The sequence below is a fragment of the Pyxicephalus adspersus genome, chromosome 8 (genome assembly GCF_032062135.1).
Source record: "Pyxicephalus adspersus chromosome 8, UCB_Pads_2.0, whole genome shotgun sequence".
Classification (NCBI taxonomy): Eukaryota; Metazoa; Chordata; class Amphibia; order Anura; family Pyxicephalidae; genus Pyxicephalus; species Pyxicephalus adspersus.
Window position 1 is genome coordinate 34359068 of NC_092865.1, and position 21557 is coordinate 34380624.

General features: G+C 37.6%; 1 protein-coding gene across 1 annotated transcript; it reads right to left on the reverse strand.

Annotated features, from left to right (window-relative positions):
• Nucleotides 1-8885: 8885 nt before the first annotated feature.
• DBT (dihydrolipoamide branched chain transacylase E2) lies at nucleotides 8886-21490 on the reverse strand. The gene is made up of 11 exons (XM_072419997.1): nucleotides 21305-21490; nucleotides 19626-19737; nucleotides 18608-18683; nucleotides 17509-17690; nucleotides 15906-16030; nucleotides 14498-14741; nucleotides 12223-12389; nucleotides 11237-11314; nucleotides 10817-11008; nucleotides 10666-10737; nucleotides 8886-9959 (listed from the first exon to the last, which is right to left on the reverse strand). Exons 1-11 carry the CDS (start codon nucleotides 21353-21355, stop codon nucleotides 9792-9794), a joined length of 1467 nt encoding a protein of 488 aa, XP_072276098.1. The 5' UTR covers nucleotides 21356-21490; the 3' UTR covers nucleotides 8886-9791.
• Nucleotides 21491-21557: the final 67 nt, after the last annotated feature.

Below are 21557 nucleotides of genomic sequence, written 5' to 3' on the forward strand. Positions count from 1 at the left end.
TCCCAAGGCATGTTTGCCACCCACCATATAGGAGTGTCCAGGGAGGTTATAAGATCTACATATTCCACCATCATAACTGCATGTTGGGTCATAGCTGATCCATACTGAGCACTGGGAAAGGTAGCAGTATATTGAGTATTTTTGAGGTTTACTATCACCCTATACTTGCAGAGTCTATCTGCCTCCTCCACAAAATTAACAGTCTTCACCAGAAGTAAACTTTTTTTTTTTTACATACTTTATATTAAAATTACCGATTCCACATTTGGGACTTTTTGTGTTTTTCATGCAAGCTAATCATGACTGCTGGGAAGGGCTTGTGGGGTACCATTCATAGTTTCCTAAAAAAATCACAGCAACCTGCCACAGCACTTCTCTTAGGAGCCCACAGCACCAGTGCAAGCAGTGGGTCGACCCTTAGGAGTTTTGAAAATTTCAGAATGCATAGAAAGATGGATGTAGGTCTGGAGGAGTTACATTCTTGGGCATACATGGGGTCCTGAGCCTCCCTAAATGAGAGTAGTGAACTTTAGGTTTTCTTGTCACTTAGCAATAAGTGAACGTTACATAAAAAAAATAAAATTAGCACACAAAGTAATAGGCTCATATATCAACTTTATTCAATTCATCTACAATCAATAAAATCTATTTTACATATGTACATCAAAAGAGAATTTAATTTTAAAATAGAATTTTAGTGAGGGAAAACTCTGAGAGTGATCGTTTTGTTTTATAAGGTTTATCAGTGAGATTGAGTGATGGTGTATTGTCATTTGTATTTGTAAAATATAGTCGATGAACCATCCCTGCTATCGTGAGTTCTAATATTAAGATATATGCTGTCAGTTTATTCTGTGTTTAGCCTTACTCTATGGCTGACACATTATTTTTCATCATAGCTTAAACTTTTATCAGTTTTTTTTTTATTTGATGCTATACTGACCTAAAGTATTATCTGATATGTAAACGTTATAATGTTTTTTCTAATCTTCCAAATATGCAGCAGCAGTGTCTCCATCATTGCCCCAATTGGGGCTCTTGTGCTAAAACTGCAGTCACCACATATATGGAATAATAGTTGCAATTTATTTCATTTTTATTCTTGCATTTTTCTCGAAATAGCTGTGCTGTTCTCCAAACTCCCATTCTGTATATAGTGTTATTCATAATATCCAGCATACACAACACATAGAGCAAAGAGAGAATGATTCCGGAACAGGTATTCTGCATATGTGTCTGAATTTGGACTCCACACACTTCTGCTGCAGCAGCATATAGTGCCTTGTGATACCGGACCCATTGCAACAAAGCAGACAAGTTTGTACCTCTCATACCCAAGCTCTCTCACTGCTGCCTTTACTGACTCGGCAAGCTCCATTGCTCTGTGTTGGCTTGTGCTGGCATCATACCCACAGTCCTTTAGCTCTTCATCCAAGATAGACTTGATGACGCGTTCTGCTTCTTCTTCTGAAAAGCGTCGACTAGGCTTTGGGTGTAGATCAAGATCTGGGTCATTAGCTCTGCTTTCCATGGCATTAGGTCGGGAATAGGTTCTTAGTTTGATGTTGTCCTGAGAAACAGCTTTACGTCTCAGACCTTGATCCTGAATGCGCTGGGAACAAAGAAGCATGGGTGTCTCTGAAAGTGATCTCATCCCCTCACTTTCACACTTCTTCTGGCGCTGCTTTGGCTTTGGACAACCCCATCGTCTCATCTCAGTCTCATGAGTTGCCTCCATCTGTCAGCTAAATGTTAAGATTATACATTACCAAAATGGTTTGAAAAATCATAGTCATCGTTACTATAAAGGGAATCCATATAATAAAATATAAACTATAAAAAACTAGTTGCAGATGACTAACCTTTATATGGCTGCATCTACTTTCCTTCCCAACAGGGCCTTTGTGAAGCGTAAACTGAATACAGAAATCTGTACATTGTTAACCACATTCCCTTTGTATCCATTTATTGAACCCATTTCAGCTTTACACTTCCAACCCTATAAAACATGTCACAAAGCCATGTGAAAGCACTGGCAAGGCAGTGAAAAAATCTTGAAAAAGAAGTTGCTGTTTTAAGGAATGGTTCCAATGTTGCAACAATTTTATGTTGCTTGGGAATGCTCTTTATTGTCTTTTCCTCCCCCCAATGGTATCTAATTATTGAGCGTTGAGATTTTTAAACATTCTGAGGATTTCCAAATGAAGGATGAGAATACATCGTTAGATGATGATGACCTGATCCTGCTGGTCATGAATGATGACTGTGAGGATTTTTGACTGCCTCTATCTAATAGTTCTTGGGGGGGGGGGGAGAAGGTATAGCACCCAGGTTGGATTATTGTGTTCCCCTAAACACAGATGGCACCGAGCCCAGCTGTAAAAACATGGTCATACCTGCTTATGCCATCCAAGTGTTTACTGAGCCAGAGGTGGGCTGATTTTTAGGTTAAACTGCTATTTTTCTGCTCCACCTTCCCTTTTGAAAAAAATGTGCAGTGTGCACCTAAAACACCTCAAATAATATTGTGTACATTCACCACACCTCCTTATTATCATTTATAAAAGTTAGAAACACTGTTTAGGCCTATTATCCATAATTGAAACTGTCCTGTTGCTGACCAAATTTGTCTCCAACAAACATGGGCCTAGCCTTGATATTTAAAGTTGTCCTGCCAGTGGCCAGTTTTTCACTGCTATGACATCTGTCTATTAATTCTTAATGATAGTTTAATAGAAACAATTGGCAGGGCAGAACAACCTCTGCAAACTACTGGTCAATTTCTATCTGGCGATCACATTGGGTCTATTGACAATTAACAAAAACACGGTGCTGCTGTATGTAAGCCATGCATTAAAAACCACATACAAGACATTTCCTAAACATTTATTTAAAAAATTGATGTATTTTTACTGTTGGTCTAGAAGACACATAAAACAACCCTCTTTTTTTTATCCGTTGGTAAATTTTTACATTGGCACATACCCACCAGGGCAATACTGAGACTTCCATTTTGAATGCTCAATTTCCAAAGTGTCATTTTCAAAGCTTTTTTCAGCCAGCCTCATATTCAGCTGCTTTGTGATGTCCATGGCTATTCCCTTTGTGTTTATCTGGCTTATTGAATTAGGCTGCTCAAAGAACAATTATATATAAAGTTATCTCCTTACATTTGATAAAGTATCAATTTTAGAGAAGGTTCAAGAATGACTGCTGATTGGCTGCCATGGGTTTCTACTATTGACCCTGTGACTTTTTAAATAAACTTATATTCTATTATCAGCATCCACTTACTTGCTGGTTCTTGTGGCTCTTCCCCACTCCGGCTTCTACAGATCTGTCTGCGTATTCTTCCACCTTCAGCTTACAAGTAAATAAACCTGCCCACTGCCAGAGTTGCATGTTATTGCAGCACTATGATGTTGCCATGAGACCCTGAGCCCTCACCCCCTGCCGTCACCTCCAATGCTGCTAAATGTGCTTTTTAATGTGTTTTTCTAACCAAAAATAAAACAATTATCCTAGCACATGAATAACATGCAACAATGATATCACAGAGATGCAGGTCTGCAGATAAGATTCTGTATAACACTTCCTTCGCCATTTCTCTTTTTTCTTTGGCTGTTCTCCCTCCTCTTTGCAATACAATAAAATACAAAACAATCATTTGGTGAGCAGGAAGCAATTACAAGACACATTCCTAAATATAATTCAATGTTGCTCAGAAATCACTTTTTTATTTTTATCTTAGTCTTTTGTTCTTTTATATGCTGTCTGCTGTGCACAGCTCTGCTGCATTTGTCCCACAATTTAATTGTGCACCTGCATCACAGAATTGAATAAAAAACGTTATGGCATTTTTTTACACACATTTATTAAAATTTATAGCAGAGGAAAAATTTCAGAATATTTTCTAAAATACTGAGCAGCAAAATGTAGGAAATGTACTTTTTATTAGCTGGAGAACAGCTTGGCTCCTTTCAATTTGAATTCCTAACGGCTGTATTATAGCTGTGGAGGCTGCAATACAGTTGATAAGTACAGCTAGCCATAGAAAATGAATGGAGTGTCAGCACACGTGTGTATTATGGAGTCAGCCGGGTCCATGGCAGAATGACTCCCATCGCTACATACACACGTTCAATAAAAAACCTTGTAAACAAAGGACTAACGATCGATCGTTCGATAATCGTTAAAAAAAAAGTGAACAAAGACAGGCCAACTAAGCCGATGAAGGAAGAATGTCGCTGGAAACGAACGACCGTTCGGCGGATCTGATTGGGCGACGATTGTTCGCTATCTATTGTGTGTATGGTCGATCAGTGATTGCAGATGGTTCTGCAGTACTCTTTCTCTGGTACACGTCACTTCCTGCATCGTTCAAACGATCGTATCTAGTGTGTGTACATATTTGGTGGATTATCTCTGAACAGTCGTATAGTTTCAGCAGGTACAGAATCGTGCACTATATGATCGTTCAAAATAATCATGAATAATCGTTGATCTGTTAATCGTTCATTTTCCAGCGATAATTATTGCACATGTGTACGTAGCCCATGATTCTATATTAATTTCTATGACTAGTACTCAGCTGTAATGCAGCCTCCACAGGTAATTTGTGTTCACCTGTCCTCATAGGAATAAATAAACTCCACATAAGCTACACGTTTGTAAAATGGAAAGGAACCAGCCCTGTCCATGTCTAGTATAAGCACAGCCTACCTGCACTTTAATGAAGGGGTTAGGAACAACTTTACCAACTGCAAAGCACCAGATATACATTTATCTATTAAAAATAAAGTACATTGTTTTTATCTATAGATATAAAATTGTATGTATGTATGTATTTGTGTATGTTCCACCATCACTGGAAAACGCATGGAGACATTTTAACCAAACTTTTCATACATATGACTGCAACTCATGTGAGTGCACTAGTCATCTTTGTACAGCGCTGTGCTATACGTCAGAGCCATATTCGGATGTATGTATGTCATCACTAGGAAACGCATAGAGACATTTCAACAAAAATTGCTAGACATATGACTCATGTGAGTACACCGCTGATCTGGTGTATGTCAGAGGTATATTTGCATGTATGTATGTATGTATGTGTGTATGTATTATTCAGTGACAGTGTGCCATTTGCTTATATTTTTACATACTTTTTTTTTGGACTCTTTTACAAATTTCTGGTCTGTAATAATGCCTTGGTGAAAATGTAAGGCAATTGGCCAAGTGCAATCAAAGGCAAAAAAAAATAAAGCCATAGACAAGAAAATCACTATAGCTTTATTTGATTCCTTTTCCTGTATATTATAAGATTGCAAAAATTAAATACCCGGGCAACCTGTACATTAAATAGGTTTAAAGTGTAGTTAGATTGCAATGTCTTAAATAGGATGAGACCTAGTGCTGATGGAAGAGATGTGTACATCAGCAGTGAAATTCTCTTTTTGTAAACCATTTCAGAAATCATAAATTATCTTTTTAGAAAACTCTTCAGGCAACACTAACTGGCCACTTTATTAGGTACACCTAATAGGACACAATAAATGCAATACGTAGTTCCCATGTGATTGCCTGGACAGATGATTGTATTAGGAAGCAGTTGAACAGGTGTACCAAAAAAAGTGGCCAATGATTATATAGTGCAGTTTTACATTTAAAAGGATGTAATTCCTCAGTATGCAACCCCAAAACCACCATATATTTAGGATACAAAGATAAGAACAACATACAAAAATGGTAGCCCAAGCATTAATCCCACCAAAAATTATTTTTACTTTTAATTATTTTATAAAGAGGTATGCAAATATGTCCTACAGCAGTCAAGCTCTGGGAAACTGATAGGGCTAACATACCAGACCTAAAATTATTTGCTGAGGTTTGCATCAGACATTAAATTGATCTAAATTTTGGTAAGTAAATTGTATTAATATGCCATCAAATGTCCTTTAGAAAACCTATCCCATGAAAAATATAAAGATAGACGTTGCTTACCCCCACTTTTGAAAACTCCTTGTATTTGTTTATGTGTTCACTGGGCACCCCCGTTTCTTCCCACATTCCAAAAACAAGGAAATGGGTTAACTGGCTTCCCCTCAAAATTGGCCTTGGACTGTGGTAATGACATATGAGTATGGTAGGGACATTAGATTGTGAGCCCTTTGAGGGACAGTTAGTCACATGACAAAAGACTTTGTACAGCGCTGCATATATCAGCGCTATATAAATACTGTGTAATAATAATATTAATTGTCCTCAGTATTTTGGTTTCATTCTATACTAGAAGAGCCTTGATAGAAGCAAAATAAAAAAGTTAGAAAAACATTCTTTGCATTACTATGGATTGCAGCAATTGAGATGCTGAGTACAATAACTGATACGTGTTACTATGGAATGTTGTGATTACAGGAAGCTTTACATTTTCCTGGAGATTAAAAGATTATTGAGAGTGTAAGTATATACAAGAACTGTTTGTTATGTAACATGTTATGTTATGTTGATTAATTCCTGTTAAATAACAAAGTTGTAACAGTCATTAAAAACTATTCACATAACAACAGATCTAGTGAGTAAACAATGGCATAATTTGCCAAATAACTGACTCATCATCACACAACAGCATGGAAACCGTGGTGAAGTCCATGTGCTGCTCAATTTCTGCATTCACGGGTGGCTGTTGGTGCTGTGTGTTATGTACATCATCTCTATGAAAAACATTGTTTTGTTTTTTTTTGGCAAACAGTGAATTTGTATTCAGTGATAAGTTCCCATAGAATAAATGTAAGACAGATATCAAATATCTACAATGTAGGATTGTGCACTTGATCTGGATTTGGGCCGATCAAGTCGGCACTATACAGATAAAGAACCTAGTATGGACACACACGATAGGATGTGTATCTACTGCAAGTCCTGTACCGAACATGGTAATCTACGCGCAGCTCACAGTCCCGACACATTTCGTCCAGTGTGGGCTTCCTCAGGGGTAACTGTGAGGTAGCGGAATAAAACTCAGGTACTGCATGCGGTCTCAATGTGTTACATAACATAAATATATATTGATATAAAAAATACAACATATAGTAGACATGAAGATATATATAAAAAAATAAAGCATATAGCACAGTGCTCAACCCAGAAATTTTTTTAAGCCGGGTGGGAAGAAATTGTAGGCGGGTGCCAGCACCTGTATTGTTACCAAACGCTTCAGTAACCACCCAAAAACAGCCGGGTCGGTACTAAAAAGTGCCAGGTGGTGTGCCCAGCTAAAAGGGCCTGGGGAGAACCCTATAGTAAGTATAAAGATACATATAGGCAGTCGGCACTTAAGGTGCCAACTAAATTATAGTGACACAAACCTATTTATTATCCTAATATTAAGATATTGACATTTATACTATGTATACATTTTATAGTTTAAGATCATTGTGATCACTATGTAGTGAATATTATTAACACTGGGGAACACAGTTTTTGTTGAGTTAGATCTTACACTTGTTTCTATACTAATTTTTGGGTGGTGAATTCAGAAATGACCCCAGTTTTTTGCTATCACATCCAGTTTTTACGATACAGGATATTCTCCATTTTTGTCAAAAAACATACAAATTTTACATACAATGAAAAAATAATGAAATAACTTGAATGTACTGTTTATTTAAATTTATTTTGTTCATACAAAGGATTAATTGTTACTCTATGACATTTTTTTTACAGTAAAACAATTGAAAATTATTCGGGGAAGTGGTTTGGGTAAAAATGTACTAATCTAATCTAATTTATCTAATTTTCTAATCTACCCAGATACTGTCCTTCCATGACCTTTAAATCTTGGTGGAATCGTTCACATTGCTCAGCAATGACTGCACCAGGGTTTTCCGGGAAGTTAGAAAGATGACTATGCAGAAAATACACCTTGATGCTGATATTGCAACCAAGCATTTTGTAGCTCTCCAAGAGTTTCTGGACAATTTCTGTGTAATTATTTGCTCCTGTGTTTCCAAGAAAGTCGTTGACAATGGCTATAAATGATAACCAAGCATTATTTTCAACTTCTAATGAAATGTTCATCTTTGATGAGCTGCCCAATCTGTGAACCATCAAACACACGTGCCTTTATTTTTTCAAATGACAGGCTAGGAAATGCCAAATTGAGGTACTTGAAAGAGTTTCCATCAGTTGGCAAAGCTTTAACGAACTACTTCATCAGACCCAGTTTCATGTGCAAAGGCGGGAATATATTATTCTTTCTATCAACAAGTGGCTCATGAAAAATGTTTGGATCACCTGTAAATAAAATAAATATAAGAGCTGTGGCTGGATGGGAAGGCACAGAGGAGAGCAGAGGAAGGTTATTTTTGGGGGTGTTGTTAGAGAAAAATGGTATTTTACTAGGTGGACAGGGCTGCTTGAGGAAGAGCGTACCTTTTTATTATGCTCCTTATGACCATACTCAATGTTGCATTCCACTTACTGTTACTTCTGACTGTATCCCTGAATGTTCCACTGTTACAATGTGGAGTATGTTACATATTCCTGTATGCTGTGCTACACATTACATACCATTGACTACTCTATTCTGTATGCTGTGATGTAGGTTCTTTACTCCTGAAATACAATTTCACTCTGTATGCGGTAGTGGGACTACCCTTCACTACATAATCCTTAGATAAAGTCTGTAAGACACTAGTGCAGCAGTCATAATATATAACAAGGGTCAGGATTAATTAATGTATCAGATAGTGTATTGTAATACATGGTCATTGTTTATTACAGAACATTAAACAGTCAAAATCCCAAGAATATATAGCATTTTAATTCATGAAGTCATATGAATTCATGTTCTAGTTTATTTTCCAAAGAATATTCAGACAAGCTTTTTACCACAATCCCATTTTATTTATAACAGCCGCACTGAACATTATGGGGACATGGAGTGTAAATCCTCATTATGATCATTTAAAACCATTTTACATATTTCCGTAATTACAGCAAACACACACTAATCAGCACAACTGCATGTTTAAATTGATCCATATGTAGTGTAACAGTCAGGTAAAACATCTTGACAAACGTAGTTGGATTTTAATGACCTTGGACTTCACTTCACTTGGTCAGTAACCAATACAATGCTCATATTTTTACTTTTGATCTTGCTCATACATACAATTAGATTGAACTATGAATTATATTTATGAATCTTGCAAACCAGGCTAAATCATTTTCCATGGCATAGAACATTCTTCATCACTTCATAGCCCCTTGTTGGAGTCAGCAGTTTGTCAAGAGATCTTTATTACTTTACAAGCTACCCTTATATGTTGAAGTTTTTGGAGAAAGAACTGATCTTGTTGCCCTGGTCTTCCTCTATACCTCCCCTTGTTGCCCTGGTCTTCCTCTATACCTCCCATTGTATATCATATGATTGAAAAGCAGAATCTAAATAAAATTTAAAAACAAAAACCATACTTCCTCCTTTAAATAATATATTTAGTAAGGCCCACTGTATACATGTTCCTGGGATCCACAAAGTCATTCACGGGGTGGATGGACTGGCAATACCTTGTAAAGTAGTTCCAGACATCTGAATCTAAAAAGTTAAAATACTAAACAGTATTGAGGATAGCTTTGAAATGGATAGTCGGTCTGTAACTTGTGCTTTATTGTGCACATTTTTCCATAAGACATTGAGAATGCAGCCAGTCTGAAATGCCTCCTCATGTCAAGGATTTTAGTGGGGAAAGCGGATTGTTCCTTTCAGAGAAGAAAATACTTCTCTTCATTCATTTTAGATCCAGCAGCATTAAAGATGGGTTCTCTAGGTAGGATTTCCAGAGATTCGAAAATCTGGACATGGTTGCTCCATCGATAATCCTGTGGTCTGCAGACCAGCTAATATTGATAATTTGAGCTTTCACAACCTGTCCTTTTGAGTCAAACCGTGGAACTACCTGTATGACAGATAAGATCAGACACATAGTGACTACAGCTTATGCAATATGTTAATGACACAGATTATCATACAATACAGCCTGATGAACTTTAGAAAAAATCCCAATAGTTGTTTTGGTTACAGGATGTAACAACTACAACCTGAAATTGTAATACTAGACATGCAAATGTATCATTTATATGTTGTAATAGAAAAAAAAAAACTTTTGCCAAATAGGGTAGCTGATTTAAAAGCTACGACAGAGCCTAAGCATTAAATTTAACCAGTACAAGCAAATATTTTCTTTTCTTCGTTCGTTTCCTAATATTTTTGCTGTAATCCAGTGTCTATATTTTTATCCTGGTGTGCCAGCTTTGGCTATGTTACAATAAAAAGGAACTAAATCCTCTGATTTCTCAGTTTTCAAATTATTAGAATGTCATGGTTGCCAGTATGCTAATATCAGTCCTCAACCTAACTGTTTTATCCCTTAAAATGTCACAGCTGATCAGATGTGTAGCACCCAGGGAAACAGCAGATCTAGGAGCAAATACAGCACCTGCTTCAGCTGTAAAATATAGTAGGGTTTAGTTATGCTTTGAACCTATATTCAAATATATTTGCTATAGTGTAGGCAGATCTCTGGAAACATTTCATTACTGTCCAGAAGCCTTTACTGTGGTAATGAATATTCTTTTAACATGTGTTTTTGACAAGTAACCAACCTGCAGTTTTCCAATTGCTCCAATAGCCACTTCTGGAGGTAATATAACAGGCTTGGCATAGGTACCTCCAATCTAGGAGTGAAAACAAGAGGTCAGTAAACTATACAGATCCCCCCCCCAAGTATTCACACACTTTGCAATAATCACTTACAGAACCAATGTTGGATAGTGTAAAAGTTCCCCCTGTCAGTTCGGCAGCCCCTAGTTGCCCTGTGGCACCCAGGCTCTGTAGTCGGTTAAGTTCAGCAGCAATTTCAAAGATGCTTCGAACTTGTACATTCTTCACATTTGGGACAATCAGACCTTGATGTGTATCCATGGCAATACCAATGTTGTGAGATGCCTAGAAATGATATTTAAAAAATGGTTAAATCTAAGCTTGGAAACAGGGCAAAGGATTTTCCCTTACAGTCTACTAAAAACAAATCCTGTACATTTTAGCAGCTTTATCAATCCTTAGCTTCCTAAAAAGATGATGACAGATCTTTGCACATTAGCTGCCTAAACATCCATTAGGTTTTAATTTCCCTATCAGATTTCTTCTCGAAACGAAAACTTTCAAAATACAGACCTTGTATGTGATATTCTGACAGTTTTCATCCACTGAGGCATTAAGGATTGGATACTGAAGTAAACCCAAACTAGCTGCCTAAAAAGGGAGAAACATAAATACCAAATAAATAATTACAGTAATAGCAACATCATAACAATACCAGAGCAGACAATCTAGCTAAAGTAAAAAATAAATTGCAGTTTTAAAACTTGCAAACTAAATAATAAAAAAACAGCTTGTGAGGCAATACTCAACTTTTCTTTAGTGCTGCAATTTTCTTTAAGGTTAATTGGCTCCTAATGTCATTTAACCCACTCTCTAGGGGAACAGGTATAAGGTGCCATAGCTGGAATTTGAGCTACATCATTATGAAAAAGGTGTTCTGATGAAGGGTGATAATGTGTCTTGGCTGGCTTAGATGTGCTATTTTACCTAGAACAATTTGTGGTCAGCTCCTGAGTTCCTGGATTTATGGCCCAAGATGTATATAAAGTCTTCTGCCCAAATCAGCATTAAGAAACTGCACCCACTATTTAACAGTTGTTCAGTGCCAGAACCATCACCATCAGAAGAGTTGTAATTAAACTGCTGAAGTCCAGGCTCACTATACAGTCTCCACGTAGAATGCAAGCGACTCCAATAAGACTGCACTGACAATTAAGGGTTGGTACACACAGAAAGACATTCATTTCCGATCTCAATAAAATGTTCAGGTGTGAAGTGACACTGACTGGAAATCAGCTGCCGACCAATTTTAGGGTACCAGTTATGAAACTTTAGGTACTTGCAGGTAATATAAGATGCCTCCACCAGGTCCTTCCAGATTTAAAATGCATATTTTGGCCCTTCTATGCATTATCATACAAGTCAGCTGCGCATAGGAAAAAAGTCCCTTCTCACATATCCTATTTATCTTAAATATCACTCACATGAACAATAGGACATTGACATATAGAGGAAATTAATTTCTTGCAGCTCTTTTGCACCTTCTTTTTTAAGCCTACCTTGATGAAGAAGGGCATGAATGACAGACGAACCCCTCGTGCTTCAGCTGCAGACTTCAGGTCCTCCCTGTGATGGACAAGTTGTGTCATATCAATTTCATCACAATACCCAAAGTGAGGAATCTTTAATGCTGCAGACATAGTCTTCACCATGGCTTTATGAAATCCTAAGTATAAAAAAAAAACATTAAAGAAATATAAAGACAATTTTTAGATCACTATAAATATGTATATATCATTTTAGTTTATAAACAACCTTTTAAGGTCTACTTAAAGCAGTGTACCTGACATCAATTGAAATATTCCAACGTGGAGAACAATATAGGCCAATGTGTTTCTATAGTAGTATTTGCTTCTGCACCAAGAAATGTTTGAGTGAATATCAGATTCACTGCTTTATAAATTCACCCCATTGTATACTACACATACATAGACTGTACAAGCACTCAATAGGTTACACATTTGGTATAGAATTCAACCTTTTCCAAGACAAAATGAGTGCATCTGCAAAAGCCATTGCAAATGATTTGTGATATTGTTATGATTGTAATAATTATTTATACAATCGCTGCATATATAACCAAAATGTAATAGTTAAATGGTTGGTCACTTAAATTTTGCAGTGATAGATCATAAGTCATAAGTGATCCACATGTACAGTTAGGTCCATAAATATTTGGACAGAGACAACTTTTTTTTTCTAATTTTGGTTCTGTACATTACCATAGTAAATTTTAAATGAAACAACTTTCAGCTTTAATTCAGTGGGTTGAACAAAAAGAGTGCATAAAAATGTGAGGAACTAAAGCCTTTTTTTTTTTACACAATCACCTCATTTCAGGGGCTCAAAAGTAGTTAGACAATTGACTTAAAGGCTATTTCATGGGCTGGTGTGGGCAATTCCTTCATTATGTCATTATCTATTAGGCAGATAAAAGGCCTAGGGTTGATTGGAGGAAGGGGGTGCTTGTATGTGGAAGATTTTGCTGTGACAACATGCGGTCAAAGGAGCTCTCCATACAGGTGAAATAAGCCATCCTTAAGCTGCAAAAACAGAAAAAACCCATTGGAGAAATTGCTGCATTATTAGGAGTGGGAAAATCTACAGTTTGGTACATCATGAGAAAGAAACAAAGCACTGGTGAACTCCGCAACGCCTAAAGACCTGGACGTCCACGGAAGACAACAGTGGTGGATGATCACAAAATCATTTCCATGATGAAGAGAAACCCCTTCACAACAGCCAACCAAGTAAACAACACTCTCCAGGAAGTACGGGTATCCATATCCAAGTCTACCATAAAGAGAAGACTGCATGAAAGTAAAAATACAAAGGGTGCACTGGACTTTGCTCAAAAACATCTAAAAAAGCTAGCACAGTTCTAGAAAACCATTCTTTGGACAGATGAAACAAAGATCAACCTCTACCAGAATGATGCCAAGAAAAAAGTATGGAGAAGGCGTGCAACAGCTCATGATCCAAAGCATACCACATCATCTGTAAAACATGGCGGAGGCAGTGTGATGGCTTGGGCGTGCATGGCTGCCAGTGGCACTGGGACACTAGTGTTTATCTATGATGTGACACAGGACAGAAGCAGCCGAATGAATTCTGAGGTGTTCAGAGACCTACTGTCTGCTCAAATCCAGCTAAATGCAGTCACATTGATTGAGAGGCATTTCATAATACAGATGGACAATGACCCAAAACATACAGCCAAAGCAACCCAGGAGTTTAATGAAGTAAAGAAGTGGAATATTCTTGAATGGCCAAGTCAGTCACCTGATCTGAACTCAATTGAGCATGCATTTCACTTGTTGAAGACTAAACTTCGAACAGAAAGGCCCACAAATAAACAGCAACTGAAAGCCGCTGCAGTAAAGGCCTGGCAGAGCATAAAAATGGAGGAAACCTGGTGAGCATCTGGTGATGTCCATGAGTTCAAGACTACAGGATGTCATTGCCGGGAAAGGGTTTTCAACCAAGTATTAGAAATGAACATTTTATTTTCAGCTTTTTAATTTTTCTAAGTATTTAAGTCCCTAAAATGAAGTGATTGTGATAAAAAAAGGCTTTAGTTCCTCACATTTTGGTGCAATCTTTTTGTCCAACCCAATGAATTCAAGCTGAAAGTCTGCAATTCAACTGCATCCGAGTTGTTTCATTTAAAATTAATTGTGGTAATGTACAGAACCAAAATTAGAAAATGATTGTCTCTGTGCAAATATTTATGTACTTAACTGTATACTGTTCAGTTGGTCAGCATTGTGATACCTTTCAATGGCTCAGTCACATCCTTCCCAGAGAATGTAATAGGTTTGGTAAAAGTCACAGGAATGCTGGGGGTTTTCTCTTTTTGGGAAGACTTCTGGATCTCTGCTTTAGGGGAAGGTGGTCTGATTTCTATTTGTGGAGAAGGTGGTAATATGGCTCCTGTTTGTTTGGCCAGAAAGTTTAAAATGTCTTCTTTTAGGATACGTCCATCCCGTCCAGTGCCCACTACTTCACTTAGTTTTATCTAAAAACAAGATCAAACAATGCATATTAGAAATATTAAAACCTTGTAAACCTTTAATGTTCATATGCTAAAAGAAAAGTTCATATCATAAAAGCACTTAACCTAAATATTTTTTGTTAGAATACAAAAAAAATAAAATTATGCTAATAAGGAAACAAAACGATTTCCAGTCTCCCAGTACTCCTATACATTAACTGTAATACTATCAATGTGCACAGGTGGAGAATTCTAGTAACACACTGATCAGCCAAAACAATAAAACCAATGATAAGGGAAGATAGTAACATTGATTATCTATCTCACTACTATGACAACCATGATGAAATGGGGTCCCAAACTACAGTGCACCACAGCTTGCTCTTTATAGGGCTCTGTGATCCCAGACCAGTCAAAGTGCTTAATGCCATCCCCATTCTACCACCTGAACTGCATGTAAAACTAAAATGTGGGTAAATAGTTACATAGTAAGTCAGGTTGAAAAAAACAAGTCAATCAAGTTTAAACACTAGGGTAATAAACATATCCCGGATATATAATCCTATAGACATAGTGGTCTGGTCTAGGAAATCATGTGTCATGTGTATGTTTACTTGCAAAAAAAGATGGCAACATGGTGCACTATGGAAATCCTGCAGGTACCGTATAATTTAAAGTATCTGCTGTAAACATCTTGTTACCAGATAACACAGGGCACCATCAGTGGTCTTGCAGAGTTCAGGCCCTGACAGGACAGACCAGTTTTGCAGCAAAATGTAGACAAAATTTTCAAGCCATTTTACAGCTGAATTATTAACAAAGCTTTCAGTTTTGAAAAGTTTGAAGAGGTGAATAGTTCCTAGTCAGGTTTTTACTCAATCTCGGTACCCATTGGAAAAAGTGCTCCTCCTTTTTAGTTCTGGTACTAATAAGGGAAAAATGCAGCAATTAAAAATAAACAAAACACTCAGTAAAGAAATAATTTAGTAGCAATGGAGTTTAGTTTACTCTTGTGTCCACAGGGAGTAAGTAGTAAGTGAGTGGAAATCTGCTTGGAGTCACAGAAAGCAGTAAAGAATCGATAAATGTTCAAACCCCTCTCTGAATTCCTTTTTAAAAGATACTCTAAACTCATAATAGTTTGAAATATGCACAGGTAAAATAGGAGGAGACAAGCACTGCACATACATTGTTCTCCATGGCAAGGCGTCTGACAGCAGGGGTTGCCAGTGTCTTGTGTCCCTTTATTTCCTGGTGAGTGTGTTCTTGAGATACAGCAGGCGTCTCCACAACATCCTCTTCTGGAGCCCCATCTTGAAAGAAAAATCTCATTACTGACAAATATATACAGTTAATGTATCAGCAAACACCAGCAAAACTCCATCTACATATACTATTTTTTGTGTGACCTATACAGTATGCTTCCTTTAGCTTTTTCCTGTTTTTTTTGTACCTCTTTGAAATTATGGTGGTAAGATTTCCTAACATGAGTTCCCAGATCTGTACACATCATCACCCCTGTGTCCTCATAAAATGCCATCTTTGCTGCTGTTTCCATGGCAAACTTCTGAGAAGACTATCATGGCCAATGATGAAACTGCTGCACATGCACAGAAGTTACATGGTCCCTGGTGGCTGGCACTGTGCCCCACATTGGGCCAGGCTCAACACTTCATGATGCATACACCATCCAGCCACCAGGGCTTTTTTTTTTAAAGTGACTGTGCATATTTTTTCTGCCAATCTACCCCCTGGTGACTGTTTTTTTCAGTTTATCTCTGCTTTGATTACAGTGACAAAAATGGAGAGGTCTATCTGCTAGGCCTAATGCAGCATTATAGCTTGCCCCAGCACCGGCCCACTGTCACTTTTGTAGGACATCGCGCTAATTTGAATACATTTGCCCAAGTATAGAAGTTGAAATCCCCCTGAAAACATATTTAAAGAATTGTGCAGAAAAGGGATTTAAAAAAGCCAGCACTTGCTGATCCAGTTGTATTCATGGTTTATTGTCATTATCATGAAAACTATTGTGGTCTCCCAACTATATAGGGTAAATCCCCATATTGATAAAATAAAAATATGCACATGAAATAAAATAGTTCATATTCTTCATATTTTTATTACAAGCTCTACGTGACTCAAACGCAGAAAACAAAATCATTAATATTCTACATATTACAGGAAAAAAAAATTACAAATTAGTCTAGACCACAATGAATATTAGAAGAAATAAATTATGTAAAAATAATATACTGCAGTGTTCTCCCCAGCCCCTTTTAGCTGGGCGCACCACCTGGTACTTTTCAGTAACACCTGTCTATTTTTGGGTGGTTACTGAAAAGTTGGGTCAAAATACAGGGGCCACAACCCACCTACATCATAAAAGAATATCTGGGGAGAATACTGTACTGTGCATTTCCTGACAAAAATAGAGATCAGAAATCACAATCTACATAGTTATTTTATGGCAGGAAAAAAGGTATCATTTACAAATTGTTTGGTTGTTTTAACCATCAGCACTTCATCCTTCACCATCTCTAAAATATTTTGTAGCGATTAAAGTAAAATAGTCAGATCTCTGCAAACTTGTTTTGGGTTACAGAATCAGAAACTAGTAATACCATATATGATATAATGCATCAGTAGGTCACCTCATCAACTAACATTTTTTACAAGGAAGTCAAAATGGCGGCTTACATACTATTACAGTATAAGTTTTCTTTAAGTGCCAACACAATATTTAGGGATGCAAATACACTTATACAATCTTATAAGCTTGCTTACCAACCTTTCAGAGCATCTGTTTCAATGTCGACCAGAGGCTTCCCCACCAATGCGGTGTCATCCACATTGTAGTATAGCTTACGGATAACCCCATCATAGCGGCTGGTGATGGTTACTGAAGCCTTGTCACTCTGTACTTCACAGATACTATCAAACTGTGACACTGTGTCACCTTCCTTCACATACCTGAGAAGACATATTACAAGCAAATAGTCACACAATTCTTACAGTAAAATATGAAGAAATACGCCGGACCAAACATTGTGAAATCAGCCATATTTTTTATTTTCAGACTTTCTAGAGCTTTGTATAAAGCCTCCCTTCCTGGATCCTCATCTTACCTAGTGGTCAGGTCCCATTATTAGTTGGTGCACAGGACTTTATATATGGCTGACTGATATTTAGTTTCTCTGATGTGAAAATCTGCTTATGTGAAATGACTGAGCGCTGGCAAAATACTTGAAGGTACTGAAAATGTGCTGTGATGAGTTTAGTTAGTATGTACTGCAAAAATAATCCTGCCAACAGATATAAATAAAACAGTCCAGGTTTGAAGCACCAAGTATTAGTCAATAAGCAATTACAGACAAGGCGCCTGATTTAATGAAGCTCTCCAAGGCTTGAGGATATACTTTCATCAATGAAGCTGAGTGATCCAGCAAACCTGGAATGGATTTCTTCGAAGTAATTTGCTATTTGTTAGCAAATGTTTTCAATCCTGGAGCAAAGCCATTCCTGATTTGCTTGATCACCTAGCTTCACTGATGAATGTGTATCCTCTCTGGCCTTGGAAAGCTTTATTAAATCAGGACCATGGAGTACACAGGGGCAGTTTTGGGTCACAGCCCTTCTTAAGGCTTTGAGATATAGACCTGCTGAAGCTTGAGTAGGGTCTGCCTGCTGTTACAAAAGTTTCTAAATAAAAAATAAATAAATGAAATAAATAAAAAATGAGTCATGAAAGAATTCTGTATACACATATATATGTACATGCATATGCTAAAAATATAAAATAACAAAACCATAAAAATAAACAGGCCTATTTGAATGCTTGAAAAACACTTTCAAATCTCATTACTGCAGTCTTCATCTCATTCACTCACCAGTCTTTCACTGTAACTTCTGTGATTCCTTCTCCAATGTCTGACAACTTGAACTGCACAATCTGACCATTCAATGCTGTAAAGAAATAAACCTTCATCAGCGTTGTGATTACAAATAAACTATTCAGTTTAATTACATTACCAAGCAAAGAGTCAGAAGGCTGACAGCTGGCGAGAATATATATTTTACAATTATAAAGATGAATAGGGTTTGCATTTTTAATCCACTATGATTTGTACAACAATAGCTTTTGACATAATAAAATGAAATCATTTTAGAACAACTTTTAATGTAACTAGGCAAATAAAACAAGCTTGTAAACATTAAAGTTTTTTTAGGGTCTCTCTTCAGGGTTTCTGCCTGCCTAAATGTACTGGCTATAATGTATACAGAGTATTACAAAGCAAACCTACTTAGGGTTCAGTTTTTCTTACAAAGCACTAGTCCACTTGCCTTTTTTTTTAACTTATTGCAGAAGGAGAAACTTTTTGCCAAGGAGAAATTTTGTTTTCTCCTTGGCAAAACACCAACAGAATAGTTGAAAAACGAGAACATGGAAAAAATCTGCGAAAAAAAATCAATTGTGTAAGGGCGGTCTTCATTGATTTTTTCACAGATTTTTTTCAATGATTCCATTGGTGTTTTGCGAAGAAGAAAACAGAATTTCAAACAAGTTTGTTGCTCCCTGAGATCTGACATTATAATTTCGACAGGGTAACGAGAAAAGCTTTTAAAAACAATCACTGCCTGAGGAGTGAGATTGTTTCACAGAGTTGTCCGCCTGGCTACTGACTGGCAAGGGATGAAGGAACAAGCACTGACCTTAATTGAACCCCTTCCACTCACGAGGCAGCCACACAGAGGACAGTCCTGTTTCTTTTGGGTCCCCCCCTAGTTTATTGGCAATATATATTTGTGGAATGAGATCACGAACCCTTGGAAATTGTCATATTGCATTCAGCCCAGTTGCTTAATAGGGATATTTTAATCTTTAGAATCTGAATTCTCAATGCTTACCTGAGACAGTTCTGAAGTACCTGGGCTGTGAAGTTTGCAGATTTAAAGGTTGTTGTTTGCATGATTTTATCAGCAAAAACCGGTTACATGAGGTCAAGTGTCTAAAACTGGCCTGGGGAGGAAATAAGAACAAAAGTAATCAATGCAAGGCTGAGGAATGTCCAAGAGCCCATTCATGCGCAAACAGGCAAATAGAAAAATAATGGAGAAAGTCATGCTTCCAAATATAGCATGGTCCTCCATATACACTTGGAAGAATTTTAATTCAGACCTTATCATATTCGATTTTTGCTAACATCCAATTTGCACATTTTTGACTACCATAATATCAGGGATAGCAGACCATTAATATTTAGTGTTTGTTAGCCAGAAAAAATGCTTGGGGAATTTCCTAGCATGCATTGTGCCATGTTTCCACACTTATCTTCAGAAACAGCCTGTGCAGGTTGGAGATTGTGTCAATGGCATCACTTTGACACCTCTGTTGTACTGTGTATTTAATTGTGGGAAATTTTATACATGTTTGTAAATAAAAAAAATGCATATTTTCTTATAAATTTAACTTTGCTTGATTTTCCTGTTTTCTTTAAAGTGCCATAATGCATCTGTTCTATGGTATTATTGTAGAATCTATGGGCATTATTTGATAAAGCTCTCCAAGGCTGGAGAGGATACACTTTGATTAGTGAACCTGGGTGATCCAGCAAATCAAGAATAGATTTCTTAAAAGTTATTTGCTATTTGTTAGCAAATGTTTTCAATCCTGGACCAGATCCATTACAGGTTTGCTGGATCACCCAGTTTCACCTATGATAGTGTATCATCTCCAGCCTTAGAGAGCTTTGTGTGCCATTCTGTATCTCACCACAATAGCAGCATATGGGCAGCCCACGGCAACCCATTAAAAGCCTCACAAATACATTTGCCGATTTTTGTAAATGTTCAACAAAATTAAAACAAATAAAAGACACAAATAACTTCCTGTCTGCGGGATGATTACCTGAGACAGGAAAGCTCTCCCCTTCCCACTTTGTATGTATCTTTGGCCTTTGCAGCGCTAGGACCCAGGTTTTAATCTGGGCCAGGACAGTATTTGCATGGAGTTTGCAGGTTCTTCCCGTGTCTGTGTGGGTTTCCTCCAGGTACTCCGGTTTCCTCCCACATTTCAAAAACAAGCAGTGAGGTTAATTGGCTTCCCCCCAAAAATTGCCCTTGGACTGTAATAAAGACAAATGACTATGGTAGGGACATAGATTAGATACAACATAGGTAGATTGTGAGCACCTTTGCAGGCTGCCTGACTCAATGGCTTCAATTGATTTTCAGTCACCTCCTGTATGTTGGCGCAGTGGGCTCAGCATGCCAATGTTTACATACATGAGACCTTTACTACAAGAAGAATGTTTCTGCTATATTATGGAGGGCACAGAAGAGAACAGTACGGGCAACAAAAAGACAACAAACTCCATGCAGATGTCCAATGAATGTCAATGGGTAGCCATTCTGTGACTTGCTGTCCTAATGACATCAGTGTCAGGCATTCTCCTGGCACTGACTGATAACAAAGGACAGTGTCACCTCTAACTTGCCCTGACATTCACATACTCCAGTGATATTACGCCCGGGTGACACACATGGTTCACACCCCACATACAATCATACAATACAGCTTTTCTCACCAGATGGGCGAATGACCGGTTACAGGTCCTCAATGCTCTCACAGCCGCCATGTTACCCGGAAATGCCCGGAAAACCAATCAGATCACAGAGCTCTAGCTTTCGTCCAACCACATAACAAGCACAGGAGCAATTGTGTCAATGCCAAGGAGATGGGGGAGGAAGGGGGGTGTGAGGGACCGACAGCCAATCAGAGCTGGAAAAACCTACTGCCCTGCTGTCAGAAAAGGGGGGTTGGAGAGCATGCTACCTGAT

What these genes read in the sequence shown, in the direction of transcription:
- DBT (XM_072419997.1), bottom strand. Translation starts at nt 21,355, where the DNA reads ATGGCGGCTGTGAGAGCATTGAGGACCTGTAACCGGTCATTCGCCCAT. An exon ending in ACCGGTCATTCGCCCATCTG is followed by an intron (nt 19,738 to 21,304) that starts GTGAGAAAAGCT and finishes TTTCCTCCCCAG; the next exon opens with GCCAGTTTTAGACACTTGAC. An exon ending in GTACTTCAGAACTGTCTCAG is followed by an intron (nt 18,684 to 19,625) that starts GTAAGCATTGAG and finishes ATTTCTTTACAG; the next exon opens with CATTGAATGGTCAGATTGTG.